The 20,155-nt window shown below is 34.2% G+C and overlaps 1 protein-coding gene across 1 annotated transcript in view; it reads left to right on the top strand.

The window, feature by feature from the left end:
• Positions 1-20,155, top strand: part of LOC116339560 (neurogenic locus protein delta) — a 60,859-nt gene that overhangs the window by 34,778 nt on the left and 5,926 nt on the right. The window contains exons 4-5 of the mRNA XM_031765513.1: positions 6,270-6,518; positions 16,566-16,626. Of these exons, the coding sequence (XP_031621373.1) occupies positions 6,270-6,518; positions 16,566-16,626 (310 nt within the window). The remainder of the gene's footprint in view (positions 1-6,269; positions 6,519-16,565; positions 16,627-20,155) is intronic.

The raw sequence follows: 20,155 nt of genomic DNA, 5'->3' as shown, positions 1-20,155 counted from the left end.
CTTAGCGCATCAACCTCATTCGGATCTATGCTATGCTCTATCTCGTGTTGATTATCTTTGGTGTTGCGTTTTTCTTCACTGGTTTCGATCTGTCTTCATTTTTCATTTGGACGATGCGAGTTTCATTTGAGTGCGGTTGTGTTGTTTGGTGCCGCTTTTTTTCCGCGCTCAATCAGTACATGTACGCAGATTATATTAAATCCTTTTTAACTGTTTGGACATAGCCACAGGCCATATTCAAAGTATGTCGATTGTTTATTCTTTCTCTCTCTCCCTCTTCCTCCATTCCGCCGTATTTTCACATTTTGGTAATATTTACTTCATTTATGTGTGTACCTTCCTCTTTTCTTCTAGCTTTGTTTTTTGCAAAGAAAAAAAAATTGTTAATGAATGACGCGAACAAAGGCGAACAATCATGGCTCAAGGAGAGAAATATTTCACATGTTTAACTCTTTAGCGGCCGCTCATTTCTTATATATATTGTTAAGTGTGCATTGTTTTTTTTGTTTTGTTTTCGTGTGGTTTTTCACATATTTCATTTGGTTTCGGTTCTGCCAATCGGATGTTGGGCCGTCTTTTCCTTGCTACTCACTCGACGGTGTTACATTTAAAGATTTCACCATTTGGGTTTCGCGTGAAATCGCATATTGCATTCATGATGAACTTCTTGAAACAAATATATACCTGTGTGTGCGGAGTTTTTTTCCCCTCTTCTGTGTTGTATGTGATTGCTGTTTTCTTCTGTCTTCAACGGCATGAATAACCGTTTTGCGCTCCGATAAACAGACCTTAGGTGCAGGTGTTTTTTTTTCTCTTCACTTTTTTGGTACTTCTTATATTTTTTGCGCTTGTTAAAATGGTCGAATGAGCGCGAGGAAGAAGAGAAAGGCTTATATCATCATCATCAATTGGTAGTCACCATGCTCGCGATTTGTTGATGAAATAAATTTACATTATCCGCTTGGTTTTATTTCATTTTAACTTGTCCACGTTTACTCATTCGATATCAAAAGATTCCGTTTGCACTATTTTATGTGCTCCAGTTTGTGTGACGTATGTGTGTATCCCATTCATGAAAATGTGCAAGCAACTAACTAGGAAAAATGTGTCGCGGAAAATATTTGCACGCTGTCTGTCTGTCTTCGAAGTGGATTTTCACTTAATTCCGCCCGGTTGTCTCTTCCTTTTGGTCTTCAATTTCGATTGCATTCGTAGCACTTTGATTGCAATACGTCTGGTTTTCCGTCTTTTAAAATGGTTGACTGTCGTTTTGTCACTTGCCAGATAAAAATTATCCGACCGCTCTAAAAATACACAACAGACAAGCGCGTCACGATCAGAGAATGAATTGAAATGTTCTTTGTTTTTATTTCGCAGAATGAAAAAAAAAGAAACAAATGACATGAGGTCGCATCATGTCACGCATGCAAAGAACAACATACGCATGTCCTTAACAACCAAATGTGTTCACAAATTCGAAAATAGCTGAATGCCAGCAATACTCCCATACTTATACATATCGCGTACAAATATGCAAATTTTGTAAAGCAAAACAACCCAAACAGACACACACACGACAAGTGCACATGTCACTTAATTTTTCTCGTTAGAACAACCACGCGGTTCTTTTTGTAATTTGCGACATCCACTATACGCAAATATAAACCGAAGAGAGAAAAAAATACGTAAAAACAAGAAATAAAAAGAGCAACGAGTCATTTTCAATCAATTCGATCTTCGTGCAACTGATTAATTAAAAAATTAAATGAATGCTATAAAAGCGAAAATAAGAAAAAGAAAAAAAAAAACACTGTCCGACTGAAGTCAAGTCGCAAACATTAAAAATATTTCAATCATTCGAAATCGCATTTGAAGATGGCACACAATAACTCTTTCCATTTCGGGTTGTTTTTATTTGTTTCGTTGCTGGTTTGGCATTTGTCGATTTATTGTGAAACGCAACTACGAAATCAGAATTGAATTGGATGTATCATTTTATACGAATATGGAGAGAATTGTAATGAGCAACAACAGCAGCCAAAAGATTATCAAGAACATTAAAAATAACCACGAAAACGCCGGTGACGACAGTGCGCGCAACCACATGTCTCTGTTGGCAGATGTTTAGCATTAGGTTGGTAATGTAAATTGAACGAGAGCGCAAAATCAACAACTATAAAAATGAGAATGAACGAAGAGCATGAACAGAAAAAAAAATAAACACAAACTACCAACAATGCAATGAAAATGTGGAAATGCACACGATTGCAGTTGCTGTGCTCGATCGCTTCACCGTTTCGGTGTCTCTTGTTTTTTTTTTATCGGTAAACATTTTCAATATTCCATATTTGCGAGCGCAAAAAAGCACACAAGCACATATACACACTCACGCATACTACAAGTTGGTTGCATCAAGTACGCACTTGATGCACATATATATACGCCACGAGCCGTATAGTCATAAAAATTATATATCTGCGCTCTTCATCGTAATCGATCCCATTCATATGTAGTATACTCCCCAAAAATACTGAGTGATTCGATAATTATCTATTTTGAGCAATGAAATGCTTTTGATGTTCTTGAATCGGTCTGTTTACCAGTCACAGAGAACCAACGATTAGCATATTAAACGAATTCATAGGACAAATGCACACGCGTGCATAATCGAGACTATAAGGGAAGTGACTGACTGCTACGTGACTTTTTTTTTGAAGTACAAACATGTTAATGTATGCAAATGTTTTGTCATATACCATAATATATTGGCTGTTTTTTTATTAGGAACCATGCGCAAAAAAAGAACGAAAATATATTCAATGACGACGATGACCGAAACCGAAACCGAAAAAAAAGATGAACAATTAAGTCGTGCGTGCAGAACTGTTGTTTTGCACGAAACAAATCTTCCACCTTGACCAATTTATTACCGTGTTTTCTTCAACGCTTTTGAATGCGCTTAGTCGAAGAGCGAACAAATAAAAACACTCTCTTTGTTTCGCAACCATTTGTCATTTGTTGTGATGTCGTTAAAAAAAAACCAAGAAAAAATGCACTATGTGTTTTTTTTGCATTGGAACCCTAGCATCGTCAAACAAATGACGATTGCACCAAAATCTGTAATCTGATCCCTCGTACTTGTTATCATTCACATGTGCATGACAAGGTACAGACACATGTCCAAATGTACCGAAGCCGTAGCATATCGAAAGCACGCCGACAAGAAGAGTCAAGAGGAAAAAAAATCATTCTACAACAGCAGATGATTTTAGTCACATTGTGTGTATGTGTAAACGAGTGTTTATCCAAATAATTTTCCTATGTTTCACTGCTGAGCCGATTTCCGAAATAAAAGCTGCGTTCGAATGCAAAACTTTTTAAACAAAATCATCCAAATCGAAATGTGGAACATCTGCAGAGAATCAACCGTAGACAACAATATATGGCTTTTGAAAACAAGCGTCTATATTTCGGTGGTTCGATCGATTGTCTCAGTCACAACTGCGCATTTGATCGTACCAATACGATACGTATTTGAAACTGATTTTGAAATCGGTGAGAAATGACTGGCTTCATCTTATCTTTTAAAATGGTCTCTAGCCGTGATTACAGATAGACGCATTTCTTTTTTTCCTATTTCATTTTTTTTTCTCATGCCCAACTGTTACGTATCATAAACACAGGTAGATTTTTATACCATGTCCGAAGGCTGTTTTACTGAACCAAAAACAGATATATACATTTTTTTGTTGATTTTTGCTTTCGAAATTGTTGAAATAGTCAAGCTGTTGCTGTGATTGTTGATTTATTTTCATTACCTTTGCGAATGCTATCATCATTTATGCAACATATGCGCGCAAACAGATTGCAAAAATATCAATTCCCGATCCCACAATAAAAATATACCTTTTTTTCGCATTTGTTAGCTTCTGTCCGAAAATGATGAAATATTTATCCTGATCGATGTTTCACAAAGTTTGAGACACAAACATGATGAAAGTGATATGATGAAGAGAGGAAAAAAATCCACAAAATTATTTATTGAAGCGATTGGGATGTTTCCTTTAATTAGATATAAAATATCTGAAATGATGTAATAAATCATGTTGCTGGGTCTCTAAGACGGTTTTTATTGTCATATCAGTCTTTCTCATAGAAATATGTCCCTGAGAATGGGTATTTCAAAATGTAAACATTTTATTATTGAGCTCATTGGAATCCGTGTGCTATTGTGTCATCTTTGGTTAAGCCATATAAATGAATGAATGTATGTGGTGGTAGTAGTTTTAGGATTTTCGAAAAATGCTTTCATGCATCGAAAAGTAATTCTTTTCGGCTGTTTTCACATTCATTCGCCATTTCGATGTGCTCTCTTAAAGACTTTTTTTTATATCGTACACATAATAAGGAGTTAAAGCAGCAAAAAAGAATACACAAAAATCTATTATACCCGAACGCATTATTCTAAACTCGATCCTAGACAAAGGCCAAGCCATATTTGTTCGCCTACATTTTATACTTATTCTTCTCCTTCTTTCAAAAAAAAAAACTCATTGATTTGTTCACAACAGTGTATTCTCTTTTTTTGGATGTGTTGTATATGTGTTGGAACACAACACATTGGAACCAAATAATAGTCGACAGAAGAAAGGAACTTGACTGAAACATCTGCCTTTGCTTCGTCTCCTCTTTGTGTGCACACACTAATGATAGCTTGGCTGTGATAGCTTCGTCTTTATCAGTGCACAGAAGAAAAAAAATAAACCAAAATCAAATAGTTTGTAGCGTACATAATTCGATGCATAAAAAATCAATCGGATCCTCGACCATAAATGCAAATGAACAACGCATTAACACTCAATAAAAAAAAGACGAAACATGATTACATAAAAATGTACACCGAGTTACTTTGTTGTCAAAAGATTTCAATGCTTTATAAACTAATCATGTGTGTATGTGTAATATTTTACATGCATTTCGAACGAGAAGGGGCATTTCCAATACCTAGTAATTTGTGAAGGAACCAATTGCCATGAGTTTTCCATGGTCGATCATTATGTTGTAATATAAATGCATTTTACATGCAAATGCATAACGGTCTCCGCAACAATGTTGTCAATTGTCTCGACGAGGACATTTGTGACTCCTCTCTGCACAAACACACGAACGCTATTTGTCCTTTTGTCATATTTCCAATGAACTAAAGCTGTACCGAATGTCATCAGACTGCTGAATTTTCTCTCCATCTCTTTATAATCTTTATTTATGACATGCAATGTTTACTTTATATTGTTGTCAATTGGTTCTGCATTGTAAATTCACCGAGACAAAATTATTAGCTAGCTTTTTTTTACTTGATATTGGTTGGGGTTCCATCGGAAACGAATACATCATGATTCTTGTTGTTATTGTGCAATCGCTATGTAACAGCAATAAAGTGAAAAAAAAATGTAGATTTTCTGGCGAAAAAAAAGTTGTCATTGTAAGAGACGGCTTATTGACATCAATAAACAAATACAATAAGAAAGCCAAGACATGGTCGCAATATGCGGAACTTCCCTCGATCGAACTTTTATAAAACCTTCATTCAATTTGGTTTATGTTCAGTTCATGGCATTACTTTTCTTCGATAGTAATAAACTTAACGGGCAAAAAAAAATCAAATTTGATCAAACAAAATAACAATGTTGAAAATGGAAAATGAGCAGAAAAAAGTGTACACAATACCATCGATGGAAAAAGAAACGATGTAATCAAATGAAGAAAGGGTTCCCGATTTATTTTCAATAAGCATGAATAGCTGCTGCAATGAACGTTGTTTTAGGTGTTGGTTTTGTTTGCCTAACAACAAAAAAAAAATTCCAAACGAAAAAAAAAATATTATGTCGAACGAAATACACAAGAAGTTACAATGAAAAAAAGAATCATCATATCAAAAGATTATGTAAAAAGTATATTCCATTGAATTTTATAGATTAAATCGAACATTGCGCGGGGTAGAATTTAAGCTGACGACAATTTTATACATGTATTATAGACTGTATTTTATCGGTTTTAACAATGAGTTTCATTATGAAATCCGACTTCATCAATGCATGTCGCAGCAATCGATTTAGAAAAAAAAATTGCACAGAGTAGTTCATAGACGTATTCATGTTGACAGTTAGCAAGTTGTACGTGTCTTTCATGTTAATTTTACTTTTAAGATGGAAGTTTCATTGCATAATAGCTTTAACATTTTTTTTTTCTTTCTCGTTTTTTTTCTACAGATGTGCTGATTCAACAGCTATCGATTCAAAAAAATTTAAGTGTATCATGGGATTGGACGGGTGGTAGTCATGAGTCAAAATATTCCAGCATTCAATATGATTATCGTGTTACATGTGATTCGCATTATTATGGTGTAAATTGTTCTGATCTATGCCGGCCACGTGACGATCAATTCGGCCACTACATGTGCTCATCAAATGGTACCATTGTATGCTTATCCGGATGGCAGGGTGACTATTGTACCAGAGGTAAATATTTTTTTTCGAATTATTTTTTTAAACACTTTTTCCTGTTCAAAGTCGGACAGAGTCATTAAATTACAAGTATGTTCAGAGAAATGCCACCAAATTCCACAAAAATCAACTCACGCCATTTCAAACCAACATAAACCTGATTATATAAAATATGCCATTTCTATTCGCTTAAAAAGAAGAAGAGGAACAAAAAAAAACGAGCGAATAATTACAATATCTCTTGCGTTCCCTTTCTGCTGCAATACTGTGGAATGTGCACGCCAACAAAACACCAATGTTGTTATTTTGATCAACAGTCTCCGTAACAAGTGGAGGAGAGGCAAAAAAAAAACGAATTGATATGAGCATTTGCAGTAGCTAAGTCAGACTTAGACGCTGAGAACGATAGACAAACAAACACTTATTTTAATATAGTCTATTTTCATTTTGCCTCCATTCCATGTGAGTATGTGTGTGTGTTTTTTTCGACATGGAATCCACAAATGGAATAAAGATATTTTCAAATAAAATAAAGACATTTGTGAAGCCAGACATTAAATGAAATTGTATGGAAAACAATCTATTAGATCCTTCACCAATAAAGTTAATGAAACACGCTCTCAGTATCGTATTATTATTATTGAGACATATCCACAGAAATTTCAATTCAAAGTGGAAAAAGTGATTTTTTTTTTATTTAATATCGTCTCCGTCGTCTCTGCGCGACTGTGCATGTCGATCATATAAATGTACAACTGTGTGATTATATGTTAATGTGAATATATGCACACCAGTTTGGTAGTTTTCTAGTGAGTATAATTTAATTAAATCTCTTGATGCACGCAATCGTTATAAAAACGCAATCAAATCGTTTAAAATAAAATTGTGGAGAGAGGTACAGTAGTTTGAGCCACATTCAACACAACATCAAATTAAAACACACAATGTATGAACGATCCAATATATCTGGTAGGAAGTTAATTTCCATAAATAAAGCCGCATGATTCGATTGTGGTGTCAAATTTATTCGACGTATTCTTTTTTTGATAATAGGTCAGTTCTCGTTGATTTATGTCATTACAATTAGACAAATCATGATTGTGTTGGTCCAGCATCATTTAGAATATCCACTAATGTGTAATATTTCCGTTTGAAAAACACACCTTTTGAAAACAATCATGCCGTTACTGCCGAAATAAATTTTATAAATTGGAATGTCTGTAGAACACACGGCAACCACAATGTGAATGATGCATTTTGAGACAGACGATCAAACACATTAAAATAATTAGATATGAAATGTTTGTTGCTAATGCTAATGCAGATAACAAAAAAAAAAAATCAACTAAGAAAATATGAAGGAAGCAAATGAAAAAAAGCGTACAATAAAATAACATGAAATACGGTAGTGCCACGCAGAGTTATGATTTTGTGAATTGTAATTATACAGAAAAAACAACAACAACAAGATGTGAACAATGTGATGAGCCGCGTCGAGTTGAGTCGCACAAATGAAACCCGAAGAAAGATACAGACAAACATACACTGAAAAAAAGTACACGTCATAAATAAAGACGTCAAATGTTGAATGTGGATCATTTTCCATGGATTGAAATCATGTAGCAAAAATCAGCGCTCATTCGTCTCCAACTCTATTGTATGTTGTTCGTTGTGTCTCTGTTCGCTGCCTCTTCTCGTTCTTCAAATTTATTGTTTACGTGTACGATAATGAATGAGCGTTGAAGACACATTGTGTGGAAATTGTAGCGAAAAAAAAAATACGTGAAACAAAGAGAATGAACAGCAATCCGGCGCACATCGATAACCAAGCAAAATACTCCAACTGCAAAGAGATGCTAAAGACATTTGATTTTAATGAAGAAATTTATTTATTCTAGTTTTGTAGTTGTTGTTATTTCGACTAATTCATAGCTTGATATCATGAAATGATACAGTTTTACCCCCGTTTTATGCATTGTTCACAAATGTGCCATTGTTATGCCAAATGATAGTTTAAATGGTTTTTTATTTAATGCTCATCATTTCTTTTTTTCTCTCTATCTTCGTGTCTCTCTTTCTCTTTGGGTATCTTTGGATTTTTCACTGTGAACGTATCAAGCTCAATTCCAGCCACATAATCATCATATTTAAAAATTCCGTTGAATGAACGAATGAATGAATGGAGTCAAAATGAACGGACACTACACAGAATGAGCTATTGATTTTTATTTTTTAGAAAATCTTCTGTTTGTTGCTCTTTTTTTCGTTGATTCCACTGCTTTCTCACATTGATGCTGAAAAATGATTTTGAAATAAGCATAAATCATAACTATCGCTATCTTCTTAGAATACAAATGATAAAAGAAAACTAGCCATCTCAAGTCAAATTCAGACGAATTCATGTCAATTAACGTCGCATTTGCTTTCAATTAGGCGTCAATTAAACTTGCTGCAAATGCAAGTCAAGTCACTTGATGTATGTGTGTATGCATTTACATGAGCTTGTATACGTGTACCGTTCAACAGCTCCCACTATGCAAATGCACTCTTGTTCTCAGCTGTACATATTCAAACGAGTAAAACCAATAAAAAGAAACAACTCGATTTATCGGAGCATTTAAAAGAAAGAGAATTATCTTAATCGAATTCCGGTGCACGCACACCATACAACTCACTTTGCATACATGGAGAGCGAAAGAGATAAGCATACATTCATGAATCGGGCTCTCAAGCGCACCACTTCAGCAACTCAAATAAAATTAAATACGATAATTTCATTATAATCTTCTCAATTTATGATTGCGTCTTGCTCTTTAATATCACGGAAAACGTCGTTGTTGTTGTTATTGTCATATGCAAGAAGTGTTTTCATTGGAACATGCACTGAACCAAACCACACGGCGAACAACGGTGCATCTACTTTTCACATGCCACTTTTAACATAACGATGAAACGTGAAATGAAACGCACCAAAAATTAAATTGTCAATAAATTTCTTAAGTCTTCACTCTGTGAGTGCACTTTTAGTTTATGAAAACAAAAAAAATCAATTTCGAAGAAAAACCATCTTTGTTCAATTCATAACGTTTTTTTTCCGCTATTTGAAACCGATTTAAACTTCTTAAGTTAACAAATCCATCGCGCATTAGTGATTACCATAGCAGCCGTGTTTTCAATACAACCGCATTTAAAAAAAAAGAAGAAGAAACAAATTACATCCACATTTGCATGTTTGATGTTTGGACACTGTTTTGGTACGTCGGAAGAGTAAATGGTTTGAGAAAGTATGGAAATAACCATCGTCTTGTCATGCACACAATCTCGACACATTTCAAGAAAAAAGGAGTCTGCAAAACAGTGGCTTTATTACGAATGCTAATGAGCTAATTATTTCCCAAAATACTTTCAATTTTCCACTACTCAATTCATCTGCAGCACCTGAAAACCAATAGCCATTGATTTGTTATTTCTTGAATAAAAATGAATATAGTTTCATTTGCTGTGAAAGGATAAATGAGATTTTTTTTCGTAATGCCTTGAGGAAGCGAAATAGCCTAGATTAAAGTGAAGAAGTTGAGTAAAACAACATGTTTTCAACGTGTAATATTACTACTGATATTCATGCCCATGGGGGTAGCTTTGCGTCTCACTCATTTGAACCAATTTACACGATATTTTTCCCTCTTTGGTTATTCGTATCTTTCGAACGCATTACGATAAAGTCTACGGGTCAGTATGATATCGATGTTTTCTGACTCGTCGATATATTCGATGGATAAATAATATCGAAAAAAATGATGAAAAGAAAAAGAGAACGATATGTGATTACTGATTATTCTGAGTTCTCTTCGGTTTTATATATATATATGTGTATATATTTGTTTTTTTTTTCGCTTTGAATGCAGCCAGCTGAAGTATATCAAGACAAAAAGGTGCACATCTTTTTTTCGGTAACTTCCCAGGCCAGAAGCGTTCCTTTTTTTTCTCCTCTTCCATCCACTTCTTCGTGTGTAAGCGATTTTTTTTTTCATTCTCTTTTTATACGTATATATCGTGTGTGCTGCGACTCGAAAGATCAGTTCTTTGCTTATTTGGTTCTCGTTCGTCGTTTTTGTAAGGCAAATGGTTTTTGTGCAGAATACGCATGCATCGCTCTCGATCACAAAGGATCGTGTTGGTGTTGATGCTTTGCCTGAATATGTGTTTTGAGTATGTTATCTTCTCTCTGTTCTTCTCTGTTGTCGTTGCCTTCTTTGCATCAATGTCGATGGCATAATTCGTTGCGAGATCTAAAAAATGTGTGCTTGACTTTATTACGTGAGAACCGAAGAACGGCAAAACGATAACAGATGATCTTCGATTTCGTGTTTCATTTCAAAGATGATTTTCATCAATTTCGGTTTTTTTTTCTTCATATATAACTCCTTCTATAGAGTTACGGTCGATTTTTTTCCTAAAGCATCATCAAGCGTTCGCCTTTTTTTATGAAAAGGAAGCAGTTTTTTTCTACGTGTTTAAGCAAACGCATGTAGCTTCCTTTTACTTTAAAATAAAATATCGATCATTTTTTTTCATACGCTTGTTTTTGCTACTTCACAATTTTTATTGAGGTTTTTGTGTTAGTTGTTGATTTGTAGAAAAATGTTGATTTGAAATTCAAAGAGGAAAAAAAAGATAATCCTTTGCCGTTTGAAAACTTTGGAGAATATTAGATGGAGTAGTCCTTAAATTAACGTTCACACAAAATAAAAGCAAAATGATCATTTCGCATGAAACGCCACCGCTGCAGTTAGAAATACAACACAAACTCACAAAACCCAAGCCATTGGAATGTTTCGAACTACACTCACAAATCGTATATAAATGTATCGAAAAACGGTAGTTGTTCGATGCTCAAAAGTCTCTTAAAACTGTTCGCAGAATATAATTCTGTTTTGTGTATTTGTCTGCATCGAATAGCCGCTACGTGTATGTTTGTTTTATGCGCAAGAAATGAACGGAGTAAAAGAGATGGTTGAGAGGGAGAGAACGCGCGCAAAATAAAGTGGATTTCAAGTCGTTTGCTGCGCAGCAAAACGCCGAGATGGAATATAAGAAGGGAAAAAAACACTACAACGAGCAAGACAAATAGAAATAAAATTGCAGCCTCGCCGATGGATGCAACCGCATTTAAATGTGTTTTATAAACGATGGGAACTTTTAATCTAAAGCTATTTAGCTAAAGCGATGTTCTTATGCATCGTCTTGAATGCTTGTTGCTTTCTTTCTTTCTTTTTATGTATTTTTTTCTTCGTCTTATTTCTTGTCTTGTTATTTTCTTCTGCTTCTTCTCGTGTTTCATCATCTCTTGTTCCTTTGTTTGTTGGGTGTCCACTTCACATTGCCATCTCCGCGCATCACCGTATCTCCCCGTGTATAAACGTGCGTTATACATGATATAATTGTGTACATGTATATATCGATGCTGTTCGGCTTCGTCATTCCAGCACTTGTTGAACTTGATCTTCTCTATTTGAGATCTCTCTCTTTGATTTGTTTTATCAATGTTGTTGTCTTTCTTTCCTCTTCGTGTGATGCGAAACAACTGGCAAGACATTTCATTTTATATGTTGGCAATCATTTTATTTTGCGAAATAAATTTGTTTTATTCATTGATTACTCATGGTAAAACTGTTCTAAAAATCAATCTTAACAGCATGCTGTGACTATGATATTGCTATTCCGTTTCGTTTCATTTATACACATCAAATGAAATGGGCACGGTATTACGTTTATATATGTTAACCGGCTACTGCATGAATCGTCGATATTCTTATGGTCGCATTACGATGTTCTTTTAATGAAATGATGCGGGCATCCCACAGATTTTATGCTCCAAACATGATGAGTTTCGATTTCAAATTTAAAATTAAACAACAACAAAAAAAAGAAGAAAACAAATAAAGTTGTGTTGGGTGCCGTTTTTTGATATGTCTCATTTTTCGTATCTTGTTTATTCATGTGCCCTTATCAAAAAATGGTTTTTTATTTTTAGAACCATTTAAATATAATGAAATGAATAAAAACAAAATACATGATTGATGTCCTCGAAGCTGCTGACATTTCTAGATATCTCTATCATCAATTTATTATTTGATCGCTTTTTTCTTTACCCTTTCTTTTTTTAAAAAAAAATTATCATCACCACTGTGTTCACCTGCAATGACTGCTACAGACAAACGCACAACATAAAAATAAACCTATTGTTAGTCTTAACGCTTGCCTTTTTTTTCTTCACTTGATCGCCAACAATGAACAAAACGAAGGAATATGTAATGGATTTTTATTACCATAAATTATTCATCCGACTTCATTGATTTATCTTGAAATATGGTCGACGAATTCACGGTCAGCGTCGAAATGGCCAGAATGAGAGAGCACAAAATATTACCAACACATTCTTCGCTACCATTATAATCTCAACATTTTCAATTTAACATTCGTCACATTCATTGCTGTTGGTGCTGCTATTACTGTGTCTGTCTGCCGTTGATTGTGAAGAAAAGACTCTTGCATTTTAATTTTACCAAATCAACGCATCAATGATATAATTACCATATTCACTGTGTGTTTCCACATCAACGCATTAATATTGCTTTCATTTGACTAAATGTACCACCCAACAAAACCACATCTCTCTGATCAATCAACAAATTCTCGAGCTCTCTATCTCCTCAATCTCAATCTTCCTCTCTCTCTCTTTCTCCCAACCGAATTCCGTTTCCACATTTGTCAGATTGAATTCGTTCCGTAAGCTTTTATAACGAATATTTAATTGATTACAAATTGATTATTTACCTTTGGCATTGTTGTAGTTGCTACCATTATGTTGCCCAATAGATTCGATAATTGTTGCTATTGTGTGATGGGTTTGGTGCGTCGTCGATTATTTACATTATTTCAATGCATAGTTTCTCTTCTTTTTTTTTCGTCGCTTACAAAATCTGATCAAAGTATTTTCCTTTCGCATGTTATTTTTGTGTTTAATCATCCAGTGAAAAATAAAAAAAGGCAGCGTCAACGCTAAATCTACAAGCGTAGACAAATAAATTTCACGGCTTTTCGAATTTTCCAATTTTTTTCCCTGTTCATTATTCAACGAAACCACAAAATGAAAAAAAAAATATCCAAAAAAAATTCTGGGAAACACACTCGACTTTAACATTCCAACGGACAAAATGAATGTCTGCTGAAAATTATTTCATTAAATTCACTTCTCGGTTGACAGAATCTTTGAAACACACGCATGTGTGAAATTCACGTTATGTTCTTGACTTTGAAAATGAGCATGAATTCTATTAAGGAAATCGACTGTTCGATGGCTGATTTATTGCCATCGCCTTGCAACACAGACCTTGTTCTACAACGTCTTTGCTTTTTTCTGCCTCTGTGTGTTTTTTGTTCCCAATGTCCACATATGTACACACTTGGAGATGTTCTTTTTTTAAAGTTTCGTCTGACGCCTTCTTTTTTTTTAAAAATAGAACACTTCTTACACTATAATAATCTTCCATATGTTTTGGATAAAACACTAAACGTGCGCTTGACAGTCAAAAGTATGTAATTAACGAATGACATCAAATTCATGATCGACGTGTCTTCCTTTGGTTCCTCCTGAGAAAAGGGTTTTTTACTTGATTACTCTTTTTTTTTACCAAACTTCGGCTAATAAAAAAAGGATAACACATTTAACACTTAAATTGCTTTTCAATTTACAAAACCGAAGTGGAAAAAAACATTTCTTGTCCAAAACATCTGCACAGCCTGCAGTCAGACGGAGTAGATTACGATTTTTTCCTGTTATTTTCCGTCGAAATTTTGTTTTTTATTCGAATAAAATCTATAATGTGAAGGTAGATTTCATTTTTCAAGAATTTCATTTGAAAAAGAATCGTTTCCAATTTAAAGAGAGACAGAGCAAAAGAGATAGCGAGAGAGAGGAAAAAAGAGAGGAAAAAGCGAAGTGCATAAAATATGCAGCATTCGCCGAGTGAATTAAACGCTCTACCGAATAAGAAACGTACATGTAAGACGAGTAAAAAAATCGTGGAAATGTGAAGATGGTCAAAAGAAATCAGAAAAGGAACAATCAGCAATGCAATATAGCATAAATTGTGAGGGAGAAAACATTGACGATAACCGGCACAATCTATGTTTCTAAAATGCATTGTAGATCATCATCATCGTAACCAGTGCTGTGTAACAGTAAACAATAACAACAGCAGCAAAGAGAAATGGGCATAAAAGCAGGAAAAAACAAAATTGTACGACCATATCAAAATGGAATGAAAAAAACAAGTGTTTTGAAAACCAATAAACGTAATTAAAATGCAAGTCTCATTTTGCGTGTTCATCGCCTCCACGCTGTAATCCAATAGATTTAAAGGGAAAAATGGCGTCATAAGCACAACACCGGAATGGTGGTAAATAGCAAAACATAACAATAACAGCAACAAAAAAATTGCAACAAACTAATGGCGCAAGCCAGATAATTCTCTTTCTGCTGGAAATCAACTAGAAATTATTCCACACGCGCACACTTCGAGCGCATACCTTTTTTGTCATTTCTCCCGTCGTTGGAGAATAGAATAAATATAAAAATGAAAACAAACCGAGCTACATGTTACTATAAAATAATTTACGATGTTTAAAGCAGAACTAAGTGATGCAGAAGTTGTAGATATGATAATAATTGTAAATATAGCGACCGATACAACAGAAAAATGAGGGACAGCTGAAACAAGAATTGAAAACGAAAAAGAAAAACGAAAAAAAGAGAAACAAAAGCGATTTTCATAAACAATTCTATGCGTACTGAATGCGCCACGTGATTAGCAAAATGCAATGTAAATATAATCAGGTAAAGAATTTCGAACTGCGTAAAATATCGTAAGCAATTGTTAATACACGCGTTTCATTCACATCGTACAGAAAATGTGCACGCCGGAAAGAGGCATTCAGGTGGTAAATTGACGAAAGGGTCATGGCTATTCAATAAACGATCAGTCGATCACCTCTCACGAATCGAATATTTTGCTGTTGTTATTGCCCACCGCCACCACCACCATAATTTGTTTATACACCGTCGCCATGTTTTATTGTCACTCTTTACATGCGAGTGTGTGCGTGTGTGTGTGTACAACACTACTGGAGTTCGGCATCTGCTGAAGACTGTTGCTTTATTGTTGACGAATGCAGACTGCGTATGTCTGACAGGATGATTTCCATACACGTACAATATCATTGTTGTACATGTGCTTGTTGCACCATTCATTTTCATACGGTTATGAATTCAATCGAACCCAAATCATTCAATTGACACTAAAATAATATTGTAATATTGTTTGCACGTTTGTATTATGCAAAACCCTTTTTATTTTGTTCTAACACATTTGTTTGTGAATTTTTATCAAAACTTTCCCTTTCCGCACTATTTAAGCCCATTGATAAACATGCTGTGGGCTCTTTTTTTTATGTTTCTCTTCTTTTGTTGTTTACAACGAATGTGAATTCATTTTGTTGGTCGCCTATAAATTAGCTCTCTTATTTTGGTCCTGTTATCGCAACATGGTTCGACGCATGTTATGCTGGTCTCACATACTCCACGGACAAAATCACGCGTATTGAATGACGAACAATATTACAACGCATACGGGCATTTAATTGTTATGAAATATTCGCTTGTTGCTCATTTTTGTCGATAAAATGCAGTTGGCGACAAACCATACCTATATGGTTTGTTTACGAATGAAGATAATGAATTTTACGCTGAATGAATTGAATTTACCAGACGGTTTACACTGACTTTACATGTCAAAACAATGTCGCATAATTTTCACAATACAACATATTACAATCGACTTCTTTTAAAGAATATTTGTCAAAATTAATGAATTTGGCATACACATTATACTCACAAAATTTAATTAAAACAGAGTTATGACTTTTATATTTTTTTCTAGTTTACTGCAAAAATATTTCTAAATGTGGATGTTTTTTTTTTCTATCTTTCTCTCTTTACAGCTCGATGTGCACCCGGTTGTAACGAACAGCATGGTCAATGTAATACACCAAACGAATGCACGTAAGTAGACAATTAAAAATATTTTCATTTAAGCAGTCATATTTTTTTTATTGACGAAATTAGTTAATTTTATGAATTCAGAGTCTAGCACTTTGGTCGTAAATGAAAAAGAAAAAGCTCATTTGAAAAACAAACACAATTATTAATATCAACACGTGTCCGTTTCTATTACCTGTTCACAATACATTGATTTTGACACTACGCAATAAACCAGATTCTATGAATAACCGTCAAATAAACAGTTTATGAAATTCCCGAAAAAAAATGTATTTTTGGACAAAAAATTAATGAATAAAAAAACACACACACACAAATGCTTCGACACGACGAAATAAACCGATCATAAAAATCATCCATCCATAATAGTATATCATGCGACCGCGTTCGTACAAATTGGCCATGGATTTTTATCGCGTGTGCACACTCCAACTACGGTTAATGTTGTTTTCATCCAATTTAAAAACGAACGCACAACACAAGAAGAAATGCCAAAAGAAACACCGAAAAAGAAATGAAAGGTTGTGAATTCCGTACGAAATATGTTAATATAAAAAAATTGTCTGATTGTGTGTGAGTGTGTGTATGTGGTGCGCAAAACGAGAGTGAGCAAACGCATTCATATCTATGATTAAAATTTTAACGAATATGGTATTCAAGCAACCTTTTTGGGAATTGCATGAGCCCCCGAATTGTGAGTTCGGTTTTTTTAACTTCTCTGTTCGTTTCGTTTCGATTTTGTGAATGAACTATTTGTGTTGTGCAAAAAAAAAATGGAACAATATTTTTGTTTTTATTTTTATATGCATAGATATTCATGAGCCAAAACGAATGAATGTGTTTTACCTTCTTTCGAATTCTCTCAAAAAAAGAAACGAAAATAAAAGAATCGCTTGGTTGCTTCTGGTCCCATCAACACAATTAACCATTATACACATTTTATATATATAATATATATACTTTTTTATTCGCTAATTAATTTTTTGGATGAAAATTGTTTCTCTCTCTCTCTCTCTGCTCAATTTCGACAGTCGCTTCAAATTCATCTTTTCTTCATTCAATTTACAATGTTGATATGCTAATTACGGTTTGGCATAACAGTAAATCGAAACGAGGATCTTTTTTGGTAAATTTTGTATGTGCCAAATGTGTTGGCAACACTAACGGTTTTATGATAATGTTTTTTGCTCGCAAAACGACACAAAGAGGGAGACATTACGTGTACGATAAGTAAGGATGAAAGTGTTTCAATGAAATAATTATAGATTTTGATAGCAGATCTGAAGGGAAAAGAGAGAGGTTTTTCCCATGCATTTTCACATCAATAATGAAGTTTATATTTATGGTCATAACAAATGGTTCTTTATTTCCATTGAAAAATTACCGGAAAAAAATGGCAGTAGCAACGGCTTTTGAATTTCTACGAGCGCAAAATAAAATGGCACGTTTTTAGTGTTATGTCAAGCAAATGTTTCAATTATTACCCATTATTCAATATCAAAACTTGAAGCCGATGTCCGATAAATGTGGAACCAATTGTACATATAAATGGGCATTTCATCGATCAAACGACAAATTTCAATTCGATCACCAATCAAAATATCACACGAATTTATCGAGCTTCACTTAAAATGGAAATACATTCTTTCAACGACAACAACGAACAACATCAGTTGAACAATATTCCCAAAAGTTTTTGTGCTTGTGATGGCCAATTAGTATTCAATTCAATGCACGATGTGTGCGCACTGTGCATACACGCACTCACTGTTTTCAGATGAGACATTGATTTTGATCGAATGGCTTTTATATATGCAGTTGCCATTGGCCGGTGGCAATAATTAAATAAACATAAAATTTCAGACACCTGTGATCGTTTGACATAAAATTCTAATTATGCAACGCATTTGATTTGATTCAGTTGAAGACAGAAGCGCTTCGGAAAAAAAATCGAGTTACGATTGCGAGAAAGAACGAAAGACATAGATCCGAGAAATTAACACTCATGGAAAAGTTGTAAATTCTTAAGTGTGGGAAATAATTGTGTATTCTGTGCATATTCATCATACATTTTTTTTTTTTTGAAAACATTTGAAGACGCCACAAAGAATCGCTTTATGCCTGCCAATTGAAAACAAAATGCCATTGGCCGTTGACAACGCATAACGAGTGCACAAGATATTCTCATTTAAACAGACAAAAAAAATGTGGATCGCATTGCCCTTTTCCTTTCACATAATTCAACTAGTTAACATTTTATTGATTTCATTTTTTGTATGTCTTTCTCTCAAATGGAGCAGAACTTTCTATCGTTAAATATTTACTTAATTTGGTGTCTTTGTTCCTCCAGCGACAAAATTCCGCTTAGTTTAAAACTGAACAATGCAATTTGTTTGCTTAAAATTTAAGTAAACAAAATCCGTTTTCCTGTCGAATTTCCTCCATTCATCATGCGATGCAACGAAATACACACGAATCAACTGTTTTCAGCTAAGTTTTGCATTCGGTTCATGTCTGCGTGCGTTTTCGAATAACGATAAAAATTAAGCTATTTATGTATTTCGAGCGGGCGGGCGGTCGTTTTGTATAGAGTGGAATGTGGAATGTTATGGAGAATATGTGCATTTCGGAGACTGAATGCTATTGTTCAATGTGATCAAGAATGGTTTTCAGCTTTAATTATAGCATATGTTCGTATACAATAGCATTAAAATGAATACCAGTTATTTAGTCTATGCACTGTTCAATGTTTGCCATGCTATTATTTGTGTATGCTATGTTTCTATTTGTTTTGAGTTCAATTCTCTTGCCCAACACTGTCATTTTATCAAATCATTTTTTTTTGCTCTTTCACTCATATTTCGACCCACTCCTGATGTCGTCCAATTTCTTTGTATGTATTTTTTTCTGCACCAAACTCATTCAGAAATAAGAAAAAATGGCCACTAGCCTTGGCGAGCAATCGCTAGGTCTTAGCAAGTAGCAAAGACAGGTGTATTAGATCACCCAATTACAAAAGAACATCTCGATTGAAACAATACAAAAATGCACGCACACACAACATACAAACGAATTTAAAAAATAAAATAAAATAAAACATTTTTTTATGACTTTATGACAAAAAAAAAAACATATATACGATATTAATAAAGTCTGGGAAAATTCGAATGGAAATGTAATTCAAAATATACAACAAATTGGTGCCCAAATATATATATACAAAAACAGCAACAATATTGACTTAACTAACCGAAAAAGGTATCACTCGCACAAGAAAAAGAAAAGAAAAAGAAGAACAATGCACACGCACAAAAGCCGGGGAAAAAATGGCCAACGAAACAAAAGAATCCAAGCGCAAAGACCAATGAAGATACATGACCAAACAAGCAGTTAAGACGATCTTATAAAATATGAACTAATGAAACAATGACAAAGAAATAAACCCGAAAAAAATGAACGTGGAAAACACAGAAGAACAAACTGTTTAACTGCTAAGTAGGTCCATCAAGATAAAAAATGTTCAAAGAGTTGT

Source organism: Contarinia nasturtii, unplaced genomic scaffold, assembly GCF_009176525.2.
Source record: "Contarinia nasturtii isolate CC-2019 unplaced genomic scaffold, AAFC_CNas_1.1 Cnas_scaffold_533, whole genome shotgun sequence".
Lineage (NCBI taxonomy): Eukaryota > Metazoa > Arthropoda > Insecta > Diptera > Cecidomyiidae > Contarinia > Contarinia nasturtii.
The sequence above is the reverse complement of the archived record's forward strand: the minus strand, read 5'-3'. Positions and strand labels throughout refer to the sequence as shown.